Source organism: Otolemur garnettii, unplaced genomic scaffold (assembly GCF_000181295.1).
Source record: "Otolemur garnettii isolate 467f Iridium unplaced genomic scaffold, OtoGar3 scaffold00050, whole genome shotgun sequence".
NCBI lineage: Eukaryota > Metazoa > Chordata > Mammalia > Primates > Galagidae > Otolemur > Otolemur garnettii.
This window is the reverse complement of record NW_003852445.1, coordinates 10,342,183-10,355,032: the sequence shown is the minus strand read 5'-3', so window position 1 is coordinate 10,355,032 and position 12,850 is coordinate 10,342,183. Positions and strand designations below refer to the sequence as shown.

Genomic DNA, 12,850 nt, shown 5'->3' with positions numbered 1-12,850 from the left:
AGGAAGGAAGGAAGGAAGGAAGGAAGGAAGGAAGGAAGGAAGGAAGGAAGGAAGGAAGGAAAGAAGGAAAGAAAAATGCCTGTTTTACTCCCAGGTTTTGTCATAAAGATCAAATAAGATAATACCTGAAAATTTTGTAAATTGTATAGCGCTATACAAATCAGAAGGAACCTCCTCACGAGTCCATTTGATCAGATTAGATTGTTATTTCTTTTCAGAAAGACTAGAAATATGTCATTCTCTTTTTTCTCACCTTTCTAGTGCAATGGTGGTAACTGGCCCTGGGACTGTTTCATATTAGTTCTTTTCCAGGGTCACTGGGTTTTGTCTGTTGTTACATCTTATCTAGGGAATGCCATGTTCGGTGGTCCCTTCTCAACTTGGCTCTGTTATGACTGAGTGTTTCTGTTGTCAAATTGCTCTAATAGGATCCAGTTGATGGACAGACTGACAAATGAGTCCATTATGTTGGTGGTGGAGCTAGTACAAGGAGCTCCAGAGAAACTGCTGGGACTGACCCCCCTCCACCAGGCGGCCTTGGCCGAGAGGGCACTACAAAACCTGGTAAAAGTCCACCCTACCAGACTAAGATCTGCCCTGGATAATTCTTGCCACTCAAACAATGCTCTCTGACTGCCTTCTAGGCCCAACCCTCCAATTTTTGCTGCCAAACAGGTCTCTGTCTATAAGGCCCTAGCCCCTCGATCTGCCTCTGGGTTCTATTCCATGATCACCTACTTCATGTTTCTTGTCCATACCCCTTGGATGAAATCCCTTGGACTCTACCTCTCATTTTCTGCCTGCTCCCACCTGGGCTCATTGTTTAGGAAAGTGAACAAAGGCAGTGAGTATTGTAGGGTGCTGAGTTGGGAGCAGGAGGGCAGGAAGGTCAAGGGGCTTGGTATCTTGTTCACAGTCTGGTACTCTGAGTCAGAGGTGTACTGTTCAAGGTCTGATGCCCTTTCTAGGTTCCAAAGGAGACCCCAGTCTCAGAGGAAGTGCTAGAGACATTGGGCCCCTTGGTTGGATTCCTGGGGATAGAGAGCACAAGACGGATCCCCCTACAGATTCTGCTGTCCCATCTCAGTCAGCTTCAGGCCTTCTGCCTGGGAGAGACATTTGCCACAGAGTTGGGACGGCTGCTGGTCCAGGAGTCTGTTCTTGGGTATGGACCTTTGAGAAGTTAAGGTTTAACTCATCCTATACCCAACCCCTTAACCACCCCCATCAGTGGTAGCCCACTTCATATTCTTAAGGTTCCCTATCCTAGCATGTCCTCTTCTCCCTTCTCCTCACAGTTCCTCTAGGTCTTCAGCCTCTCATCTTCTTCTTGTCCCCCAGGAAACCAGAGCTGTGGAGCCAGGACCAAATAGAACAAGCTGGACGCCTAGTATTCACGCTGTCTGCTGAGGCTATATCCTTGATCCCTAGGGTGAGGTGAAGAAAGGAGCAAGAGAGGGATTAAATGCTAACAGGGAACCAGTGAGCTGGTCGGGGACATAGGCCAAGGAGGTTGAGGGAAAAGGATGTGAGTCCTGGACTGGGGAGACTTCTAAATGGACACAGGACTTTAGAATTATAGCTGCCGCAGCTGGCCCTGACCCTGTCCAGGTCTTCCCACCCTCCTTCCACTTTCTTATGCAGGAGGCCTTGGGCCCAGAGACTCTGGAACGGCTTCTAGAAAGGCAGCAGAGCTGGGAGCAGAGCAGAGTGGGACAACTGTGTAGGGGGCCATGGCTTGCTCCCAAGAAGGCAGCCCTAGTAACTGGGATTGTGCAGCCAGCTGCGGAGGATCTTCCAGGTGAAACTACCCAAATACTCTTGGGTCCAGGAGGGTGTACAGGGAACAGTGTTGAACAATGCAGTTGTTGGGGCAGAAGTCTGGGCTCCTAATGTGCTGTGCCCTTTGAGCAGTTTGCAGACTTTTTGCTCTCTGGGCTTGCATTTTCTAATCTTATGAGACCAAGGGGTTAGAGGAATGATCTTCAAGTCAATTCTAGTTTGAGGGTTCTATAGCTCTAGGAGTTTATAATTCATTGAGTTTTTAGCCCAGAATTCCCATTTTCCTGGTCTCTCATCTCTGTAAATAGCTGACTCAGCTCTAGCTTGGCTAAGTGTGGAGTTTTCTGTTGGGGAGATCCCTAGAAGGAAGGAGATATTGTAAGGCTAGAGATATTGTAAGGCTAGAGACCTTCTGCCATTAGATTCCCAGGTGACATCTTCAGTCTTTCATTTATAAAATGAAAGCCCTGTACTCTCCAATCACTTCTTGTTCTGATATCTTCTGAACCCTACTAACCTCACTGTATAATAATCCCTTGACCCATTTTGCCCACACTGTCCCATCTACAAAGGTTGGAAGGGTCATTCCATCTATAGATAGGTCTTGGGGCATATTTTAATGCTATACTGACTCCTGGCCCTGCATCCCCCCTTCAGAACCTGTGCCAAATTGTGCAGATATACGGGGGACATTCCCAGCAGCCTGGTCTGCAACGCAGATCGCAGAGATGGAGCTCTCAGACTTTGAGGACTGCCTGGCACTATTTGCAGGAGACCCAGGACTGGGGCCTGAAGAACTAAGGGCAGCCATGGGCAAGGCAAAGCAGGTTAGGGATGGAGAGACCTGAGTTTGGGGTTGTCCTTGAGGAAGCTGGCTGGGTGTGATATGGGACATAAGGGAGTAGACAGTTGGGTGAGCAGTGGGGGAAACAGGAGATGAAAGAGTTGGAAGGTTTGGATCACAAGAAGGAGGTCAAGGAATAAATATGGAGGAAAGAAAGGTAGTGGAATGAATGGATACAGGGACTAGAGTAGTGGTTAACAAATTTTATCCAAATTGTTTGGGAAACAGATTTTTAATGCTGATGCCAGGGTCCCATGCTAGACTGACTGAACAGAAATCTCTGGGAAGGAGTCTGGGCACCTGCATTTTAACAGGCACCTCAGTGAGTCTGGTGCACATAAAAGTTTGGGATTTACAGGCTAGAGTTGTTCTTCTTTGCTACTGACTAGATCTTTCAATAACACCTTAGTGAATAGTAATCCAACTTTTATTTTACTGTTAAGAAAGCTAAAGAAAAGACAAATAATTTGCTTAGTTATACAGCTAAGGTCAGAGGCAAGGCTAAGGCGCAGCATGCTGACTTCCAATCTAGTGCTTTTTCCATTCACATTGTTCCTCTCTCTCTCTCTCCTAGTTGTGGGGTCCTCCCCGGGGGTTCCGTCCTGAGCAGATGTTGCAGCTGGGTAGGCTCTTAATAGGTCTAGGAGATCGAGAACTACAAGAGCTGGTCCTGGTGGACTGGGGAGTGCTGAGCACCCTGGGGCAGATAGATGGCTGGAGCTCTGTCCAGGTAACACCTTCCCTCCTCCCTACCACTCTCCAAACTCACACAGACCCAGTTTTTTAGGTCATCTAAAGCCCAAGGAATTTTTTTCCTGTGACCCTGTCTGGTCATTCTATTTTTTCTTTCTTTTTTTTTTTTTTTTGAGACAGAGCCTCAAGCTGTCCCCCTGGGTAGAGTACCGTGGCATTACAGCTCACAGCAACCTCCAACTCCTGGGCTCAAGCGAGTCTCCTGCCTCCGCCTCCCAAGTAGCTGGGACCACCGGCGCCCGCCACAACGCCCGGCTATTTTTTGGTTGCAGCCATCATTGTTGTTTGGCGGGTCCGGGCTGGGGATTCGAACCCGCCACCTTAGGTGTACGTGGCTGGCGCCTTAGCCGGTTGAGCTATAGGCGCCGAGCCTCTATTTTTTCTTAATATCCCATGCTAGTAACTGTAGGGACTCTGTGATTTATTCACTCTAAGGCCCTGGACACATGATACTCTCTCCGGCCTCTTGTCCCTAAATCCTCCTCTTTTTCTGTCCTTTTTTTTTTTTTTTTTGTAGAGACAGAATCTCATTTTATCACCCTCAGTAGAGTGCTGTGTTATCACAGCTCACAGCCATCTCCAACTCCTGGGCTTAGGCAATTCTCTTGCCTCAGCCTCCCGAGTAGCTGGGAGTACAAGTGCCCGCCCCAATGCCTGACTATTATTTTTGTTGTTGCAGTTTGGCCAGGGGCGGGTTTGAACCCTACTCACTGAGCCACAGGCGCTGTCCCCATTCTCTCCTTTATTTTTTTTTGGGTTCTCAACCTTCTCTGTGGCTACTGGGTTCTTAGGTGTTAATAATAACAGAATATAATCCAATAGCACCTATCATTGTCTAATTGTTTCCCCATCCATGAATTCCCTGTAACTTCTGTCCTTATTCTGTGCCCCATACTCCCACCCCAGCTCCGGGCTGTGGTATCCAGTTTCCTACGGCAGAGTGGTCGGCACGTGAGCCACCTGGACTTCATTCACCTGACAGCACTGGGTTACACTCTCTGTGGACTGCGGCCCGAGGAGCTACAGCATATCAGCAGTTGGGAGTTTAGGTCACCTGTGAAGGGGGGTATAGGAAGTGGTACTGAGGCAATGGTGGGTTTACTGGGAAGGGAAGGATCATGAAGGTGTGGTCTCTTGGAGGAAGGGACTCGTCTGAAGCCATTATCTTCCCTTAGCTCATAACCACAAACCTTATCACGGGGGCTGAGTTTTCTCTTCCTTCCCACTCTCCTACAGCCAAGCGGCTCTATTCCTGGGCAAACTACATCTCCAGTGCTCTGAGGAACAGCTGGAAGTTCTGGCCCAGCTCCTTGTGCTGCCTGGTGGCTTTGGCCCAGTTAGTAACTGGGGGCCTGAGATCTTCACTGAAATTGGCACAATAGCAGGTAGAAAGGCTGGGCCACTGTTGGTGCAGTTGCCAGGGTTTGGTTTTCAAATACTGTGTGGAGGGTTGCCCTGGGATTTTCTTTCTTTCTTTTTTTTTTTTGGAGACAGAGTCTCACTTTATTGCTCCAGGCTAGAGTGCCATGGTGTCATAGCTCACAGCAACCTCAAGCAATCCTCTGTCCTCAGCCTCTCAAGTAGCTGGAACTACAGATGTGAGCTGCCATACCTGGCTGATTTTTCTATTTTTAGTAGAGACAGGGTCTCACTCTTGCTAAGGCTGGTCTTGAGCTCCCAAGCTTGAGCAATCCACCCACCTTGGCCTCCCAGAGTGCTAGGATTATAGATGTGAGTCACAGTGCCTGGCCTGCCCTGGGATTATTAAGGCAGAGATCACGGAAGTTTTGGGAAGGGGCTGGAAATGTGCTGGGGAGAGTCTATGGTAGCATACTTTGGGAGTAGTGGAGAAGCTCTATAGGTTTGAAGAGAAGCAAGTCAGTCTAAGACCGTGTTTAGACGCCCATCCCATTGTTTAAACAGCTGGGATCCCAGACCTGGCTCTTTCAGCACTGCTGTGGAGACAGATCCAGGGCCTTACTCCTCTTGCCATTTCTGTCATCCCTCCTCCTAAATTTGCTGTAAGTAATGATGGACTGGGGTCTAAAGTGAACACAAGAGGAGCCAGGGCCCAACAGGAACTACAGAGATGCATTGATTCCTGTCCCTGCCCCCAGGTGGTGTTCAGTCCCACCCAACTATCCAGTCTCACCAGTGTTCAGGCTGTGGCTGTCACTCCTGAGCAAATGGCCTTTCTGAGTCCTGAGCAGCGACGAGCAGTTGCATGGGCCCAGCATGAGGGGAAGGAGAGCCCAGAACAGCAGGGTGAGTTTCCAACTACACAGCTTGACCCTCCATCTTCTGACCCACAACCTGACCCCTAACTTGGTACTGTCTGGTTTTTAGAACCCACCCAGGGAGGTTCCTGGAGTGAAGGGGTTGACAGGCAGAGAGCTACTTTCCAAGTATCAATGCTTCTTAGGAGCAGAGTTGTGATATTATCTCATTCCCTGTCTCATTTTAGGTCGAAGCACAGCTTCGGGTCTCCAGGACTTGTCACAACCTTCCTGGGATCTGGCACTGACCATTAGCTTCCTTGTCCACCTGCTATCAGCCTGTCTGTACAGTTGAGGGATATTGTTAAGTCATTAAATCATAGTGAATAAAGTGCAAACAGAAATGCATCCTAATTATTCTCAGGAGGTTGATGAGAAGTATGGGTAAAATGCTAATGCTTTCCACCCACCTGAGAATCAGTGTTCCTGGCATGCCTTATCCGGAGTGTCTTTCCATCATAAATACCCTACTGCCTCTTTTCATTTCCTGGAGGCTGCTCCCTCCTCATCCCCACCATTAAAAATAACACAGACAGCTGGAGCATAGCAAGGAGGCTTTACTAAGATGGAGGCAGGGGGGTGGAGTGGGGCATGTCCAGGACAAGTAGAAAGGGCCACCATTAGAATGGGCAGAAGTGCTGGGGCTGTTGAGTCATCTGCTGGTGATGGGGACTTAATGCTTGCTGTGGGTGAGAGGTGCAGGGATGCGTATATCCTGGCCTCTCTCCAGACGCCGTTCACAGTCAATCAAATAGTTTACTCCATCGATGACCAGTTGTACCAGCTCCACCTGAAGGATACTAATCCTTGATCTCTGTTTCCCACAATCTGACTTTCTTTCTTTAGCACTGACTGACTTGACTGTTTTGGGAACTCATTTCCAATTGTCTCCCAACTCAACCTGCATTTTATTTCAAATTATATTCCTGAGGCTCATTCAGCATCACATATCAACCCCTACAGACCTACACCTCTCCTCACACTAATCCCTTAGGATCTCACCTCTGACTTGCCCAGTCGGTCCAAATTAGAGATGTCAAAGACACTGCCAGTGGCAGCAGTGTCCACTCCTCCAGTGCCACGCTTTTGTAGTCTTAGATTCTCCAGGATCTTTGGGAAGCGGCTATCCTAGAGGAGAGATAGGGATTGGAGACAGGGCCAACAGAGGCAGAGTCCAGTATTACCGGAAAGAACCCTGAACCTGTTCAAAGCTCTGTCTTCTCACCCTTTATTTTTTATTTACTTTTTAAAATTAAAAAAAATTTTTTTGTGACAGAATCTCACTATGTCACCCTCAGTAGAGTGCCATGGTATCACAGTAACCTCTAACTCTTGGGCTTAAGTGATTCTCTTGCCTCAGCCTCCCAAGTATCCCAAGTAGCTGGGACTATAGGCATCTGCCACAATGCCTGGCTATTTTTTTGTTGTAGTTGTTGTTTTTTAGCAGGCCCAGCTGGGTTTGAACCTGCCAGCCCTGGTGTATGTGGCCAGCTCCCTAACCACTGAGCTACAGGTGCTAAGCCTATTTACTTTTTTTAGAGACAGGAGTCTCACTATGTTGCCCAGGCTGTTCTAAAACTTCTAGCCTCAAGCAATCCTCCCACCTTGGCCTCCCAAGTAGCTGGGATTACATGTGTGAGCCAGTATGCCTGGCTCTGACCTTTTAGCCACATCTTTGATCCTGTTCCAAAGGTCCCACTCTCTCCCCATCCACACTCCCCTTTCTCATTCACACCCTCTCTAATCCCATAACTTCTTTACTTTGCTTAGCAGGGGCAGTTTGATGTGCACTCCTGCCCGAAGTCCAGTGCCCAGGTTAGATGGACAGGTCAAGATGTATCCCAAACGCTCATTCCACATGAACTCCCAGCCACGCTCTTGGATTAGCCGCTCCACCTGAGTCCACAAAGGTTCTGTTAGTGAAAAATCAGGAATATGTAGATCCTCCCTTAGCTAGACTCATAGGAACCCTAGAAATATGTCTAGAACAGAAACTTGGGTGTGAATGAATGATATTATTCATTAACACATTATCACACATGTATGTTGTAAAATTATGATGTACATAATGGTAAGATTGTAGAAAATATCTTGTGTGTGGACGCAAAGAAACTTGAGGGAGTGATACATTAAGGGTGATCTAGAAATATGAATAGAGGTGGTAAACTGAACTGAGAAAGGATTGATTATTCAGTGAATTCTGAATGCATTGATTCTCTCTGCCCTGCTAACGAGTCTAGAGCTTGGAAGGGTCTTTTCAGACAGAAAATGAGGGTACAAGATTTGTTACAGGAAGAGGCAAGACAGCTTTATATTAGTCATAAAAGGGGCACATGTGAGAAAGCAGAGAAAAAGGTCAAAACAGAGCAGAAAAGCCAGATTCATAGGTATGTGTGTGTGAGAGAGAGTGGGGGCATGGGAACAGTATTTTTGCTTCACTTAACTATCCTAATCATGAAGATGACTATTAGCATTGAAGATGGGGGGGTCCATAAGACTGATGGGACACAGAGACCACTACCCTGAGTAAAGGGACCCTGCTTATGGTTCAGAAAGAAACACGGCATGGGGGCATATCTTACACACTGAACAAGGGGAAACCTCTTCCATCCAGAATAATAATAATGAAGCTAACACTTTAACACTCACTGAGCACCTGCTGTGGACCACGTGTTTGACCTGCATTATTTCACTTAGTCCCCACAACAACCTAACATATAGGAAATCTCATTATCCTAGGTTTCCAGATGAGAAAACTGAGGTATATGATTTAAACAGTACTTCCCTACCCACTCATAGTCAGAATATGTTATCTATTACTCGCTCAAAAATGTAGATACTTCCCAGTGAGAATCTAAAAGAGGAGCTCTCTTTCCTTGCGAGTCCAAAATAGAACTGTATATATGAGAACATACAGTAAGAATTGGGTTCACGGGGATTTCTCATGTGGAATTAAATATGGAGACCCAATCCACAAAGGACTGAGGATTCAGTTCAACCCCTCATCTAGAGCCATGTATTCTGGAACTTGAGCCATTCTATGTCTTCTCCAGTCTTCCTCCCACTCTCAGCTTAAAGCCTAGACATGATACTTTAACCAGAATGATAGAATCCAGAGTCAGGCTTACCCTGGCTGAGAACTAAGTGGTTACATTAGAATCACCAACACACCAGTCTGTCATCCCCTACCTCAATGTAGGTTGAAGCATTTTTCTTATCTGCCCACCCCACCATCCCATACCACACACTTCAGGCACTGACCTGCCATCTCAGTTATTCCTGCTTTGCATTATCTGGCAACTGCCCCCATTTAACTCCTTAGGTTCCTGAGATTCTTTCTCTCTTCCTATCCTTAGGGTGATTTTATGTCCTGGTTTTCTGGGACAGTCTTGGTTTTTCCTAGACTGATTAATGGTGACTCTTTACTATCAGCAGAGTCCTGAGTTGGTTGATAAGCTATGTGTCAATCTTCCTATGCTACCCTCTAGTTTTCCTTGTGTCCTGCTACCTAGTTCCTCTATACACTCTTCTCCAACCTCTTTAAGGCCTCGGCAGAATCTTTCAAACACTCTCTTCATGTTGCCACCCTTCTCCATGGAGATGACCCTGGTATGATCCTCTTCATTCACCCAGATCAAGAAGCTCTTCTCATTGTTGTGCCTGAGGGGAGGAGAGAGGGTGGGACAGAGCTCAAGAGGCAAGGCAAGAATTGGGAGAGATAGAGAAAAAAAGCATTTATGGGGGCATGAGGACAAAAGAGGTAAGGAGTAGCTCTGTACCAGATTCCACGGGCATCTGGCCAGTCTCGAGCCATTCCTGCTGCAGTCAGCAAAGGGGACACAGGCTTATCAAATAGAAAGTGGTCCTGAGGAGAGTGAAGGCACTTCCGTTAAGAATCCTTATGGTAGCCCCCAGCGTCTCAGAGCCCATGTATCTCATCTGGCCCAGCCTCCCATCTATTCCTCCCATCCAGCTCCCTCTCAAAAGCCCTCACGTCAATAAGCTGCTGCTGCTCGGCCTCTGTCATCTCACTAAGCCTGTAGTAACGTCCAGCCAGATCACCCTTCAGGCCACTCAGTGCATCCACCACAACACGTTCCACCTCTCTTCGCTCTGCCCGAGTGCAGGCTGGAGGCAGACTGAGTCCTCGGATACTTCGACCAGTTCTGACTCTTGATGACAATACATACCTCTCATCAAAGTAGCCAGAACGGATCTGGGGGACAAGAGAAATGAATGGAAGACACAGAAACATAAGTGGGTGGGAACTTGGGACCTTTCAGGGAATGAGAGAACTTAGATTTAGAGGGTTCTTTAGGTATTCCTCTTGTATGCTTTGGAGGGAGAGGCCCTTTAGTCAAGCACACCAATTAAAGGAGGCATTGTGTATCCTTCCCCAAAATGCCCACCTTGGGGCATGGTCATTCTCATCTCCATATATGCTGTTCCTTAAGATTTGATTCTTTCTCAACATTAAGATTAAAAGCTCAGCAGTATAATGACCATGAATCAGGAAATAAATAAAGGTGACGGGACTGGAGATGGAATGCTGTACACAGGCAATGCAAATCAGAAGTGGAATATTTGACCCACCTTACTAGCATCCAGATCAGTGGTGTGCTTCATTATCCGGGGATCATATCCATTGTGTCGTTCTTGGATCACTGGATCAAAAAGGTCAGCAAATACCTGAGGGGGATTTAAGAGGGAGAAATGGTTAAGAGGAGGGAATCCTTTCTCAGACTTCAATTGTGAACTGATTTCACTATGTCAGAAAACTTGAGTATAGATGGCTCAGAGTCTTGAGGGAAAGTGAGGGGTCTTTAAGGGGAAGAAGCTGGGATCCCTGAGAAGATGAGGTGTATCACCAGGGAGACTCTGAGGGTCCCATACCTCATAGGTCTCCTCATCTCCAGCCACCATGCCCACAGTCTTGATGAAGGGGTGGCCAGGGTTGTCCACGCCAGTCTGGATACACTGATCTAGAGTCCAACCAGTGGGTGTGGTCTTGTCGCAGAGCCGTGCATAGACTGCTGGGGTCAGGTGACTGGCCATGCAGTTGTTGTGCTTTCGGAGGTCTGGGTACTCAGCGCTGGGAAGGGGTACTCAGTAACCATAGAGGGAGGGCCGGGGCCTAGGCACAGTGTGGTCAGCTGGGAGCTGTCCAGTTAGCCATGTCTGGCTTTGCCCCATGGGAGGAGGGGGAATTAGAAGGAGGCTAAGCCTTGGTAATCTCTTTAGGGACTTTCAGGGTCTATTCTTTGCCAACAGTTCTAGCTGCCTCTGGCTGGCTGGCTCAGTTCCCCCAGACCTGCTCAGTTCTTTCCTCCCATGAACACATTAGGGATGGAGGAGGGGAAAGACTAAGGAGGGGAATTCAGGAAACAGAGAAGAACAGCAGGTAAAGGAGACAGAGGAGAGCAAAAAGGCTAGTCCCTAGCCTTACAATTAGGGATTTGGGCAGCGGTATAGCTAGAACTTGCAGGGCTGAAGCTGGTCTTGACAGGTCCCCAGGAATGCTCTTGCTTTATGGTTTTGCCCCACCCCCAACCCCACTGAGGTTTCCAAATTGTACAGCTCCTCTGCTCCAGGGCCTTCATGCTTATAGCTCTTCTCTGTGGCCCGGGTTCTCTTCTCTACCTTCACCTTCGTTCCCACCCCGTGCCCCCTTTGCACCCCGCGCCTCAGGCACCGATACCTCGGGGGATACAGCCTCCGTCGTTCACTAGCGGCTCGTACAGGTTCCGGGCGGAGCAGAAAACCAGCGGCTAGAGACCCAGCTCCGGCCAAAGCCAGGAGCCTGAGTCCTGGGCGTGCAGACAGACGGGAGAAGGGACCAGCCATCGCTTGGGGGTCCGGCTAAGGGATCCCAGAGCAGGAGCTGGCGCAAGACAAGAATCGGAAGGGAGGCTGTAACGCAACAGACTGAGGGCCGGAGCGGGTCCGAGGCTGAACCTGAAACGAGGGTCGGTGTGGAGGCTGGAGCCAGAGTGGGATCCAGTACCAACCAGACCGCAGGACCAGCGCAATGAGCTAGTGGCAGGCGGGCGGGCTGGCGGAGAAGAGGGAGGCCCGAGCCGCAGTCTCCAGGGGTGGGGCTCACACATGCCCCGCCTTCCGCCTGCCACAGCGCTAGGTATGAGCGTGCGGGGGTGGGCAGCACAGGCCAGGTAATTAGCAGGACCTGAGATTCGCACCCCTAAGGCCAAGGATGTAGGCCCACCTGGGATGAGGCCGCTCATCGGATTTCAGCACCAAGTAAAGGACAGCACCCGCGGGGACTGGCGAGCCCCCAGCACCCTTCCCCCAAGCTCCCTACGTTTAACTTGGAAACCCGATCCGTCTACTCTGGGTGTAAAAGGGTGACATTGCCCAACCTCTTCTCTGCTTTGGGCCTGCCCCAACAACCTCTCCATCTCCCCAGGGGAGGCTGCTGCGGGGAAACCGCAGAATAAACAGATACCAGAGGAAGACAGAGGAAGCTCAGGGTTAGAGGCAGACACCGGGATAGACACCCGCTGGTTCAAGGTCACCTTTTCCTTAGAATCAGGAAGAGGACCAAGGCGCCTCCTTCTCACACCTGTGCTCTTCTTTACAAGGTTGAAAAGAATTCCCTGAGAAGATCAGAGCAATATTAACACTTACTTCAGCTAGGTGTGTCTCCCACCCCCACTCTGCCCCCAGTCTGAAGCCCTGCTATTTCTTGCCTCGATTTTCATACCCGCCCCCCACTTTTTCCCTCTCCCACTCTCCACTCCATCCCCTACTTCACCTTTGATCTTACTTCTCTTCGTCTTTTCGTCTTTTCCAGGCTAAGACCTTTTTGCTGCTCACAGGACTCCCTCTGAGTAGTCCCCTCACAAGCTTGCCTACTTGTTGGTTGCACTGGGCGTGGGTCTGGGGTTGGGCAGGGAATTATTAGTTTCCTCTTCCTGATCTCCCTCCTCTTCCCTCTCTGTAGCTCCTAGTTCCTGGGCTGGAGGTGAGGTGAAGGGTGTGGTGAGATGACTGGGTGTGGGAATGGAACAGGCAGGCACAGGTTTCCAGGCACCACATGGGTTTAACCCAGCAGGTAAAGGCCAGTGGTGTGCTAGAGCATAAGGTCATCAGGGTATCTTTGGATTCCTCCTGGTCCCCTCTCCTCCTCTCCTCATAAAGTGCATATTCAGATTTGAGAGGATCATGTTTCCACGGT

General features: G+C 48.9%; 2 protein-coding genes across 2 annotated transcripts in view; one reads left to right on the top strand and one right to left on the bottom strand.

Annotated features, from left to right (window-relative positions):
- STRC (stereocilin) overlaps positions 1–5,950 on the top strand; it is an 18,975-nt gene extending 13,025 nt beyond the window's left edge. The window contains exons 19-29 of the mRNA XM_003791772.2: positions 429–564; positions 969–1,165; positions 1,342–1,432; positions 1,645–1,801; positions 2,440–2,609; positions 3,201–3,356; positions 4,286–4,428; positions 4,616–4,764; positions 5,303–5,400; positions 5,497–5,644; positions 5,844–5,950. Coding sequence (XP_003791820.1) covers positions 429–564; positions 969–1,165; positions 1,342–1,432; positions 1,645–1,801; positions 2,440–2,609; positions 3,201–3,356; positions 4,286–4,428; positions 4,616–4,764; positions 5,303–5,400; positions 5,497–5,644; positions 5,844–5,950 — 1,552 coding nt within the window. The remainder of the gene's footprint in view (positions 1–428; positions 565–968; positions 1,166–1,341; positions 1,433–1,644; positions 1,802–2,439; positions 2,610–3,200; positions 3,357–4,285; positions 4,429–4,615; positions 4,765–5,302; positions 5,401–5,496; positions 5,645–5,843) is intronic.
- A 245-nt stretch (positions 5,951–6,195) lies between these two features.
- CKMT1A (creatine kinase, mitochondrial 1A) lies at positions 6,196–12,253 on the bottom strand. The gene is made up of 10 exons (XM_003791773.2): positions 12,189–12,253; positions 11,354–11,536; positions 10,549–10,747; positions 10,249–10,344; positions 9,650–9,871; positions 9,435–9,520; positions 9,192–9,315; positions 7,417–7,551; positions 6,658–6,783; positions 6,196–6,445 (listed from the first exon to the last, which is right to left on the bottom strand). The coding sequence occupies exons 2-10, from the start codon at positions 11,497–11,499 to the stop codon at positions 6,329–6,331; spliced, it is 1,251 nt and encodes a 416-aa protein (XP_003791821.1). The 5' UTR covers positions 11,500–11,536; positions 12,189–12,253; the 3' UTR covers positions 6,196–6,328.
- Between the last annotated feature and the right edge of the window lie 597 nt (positions 12,254–12,850).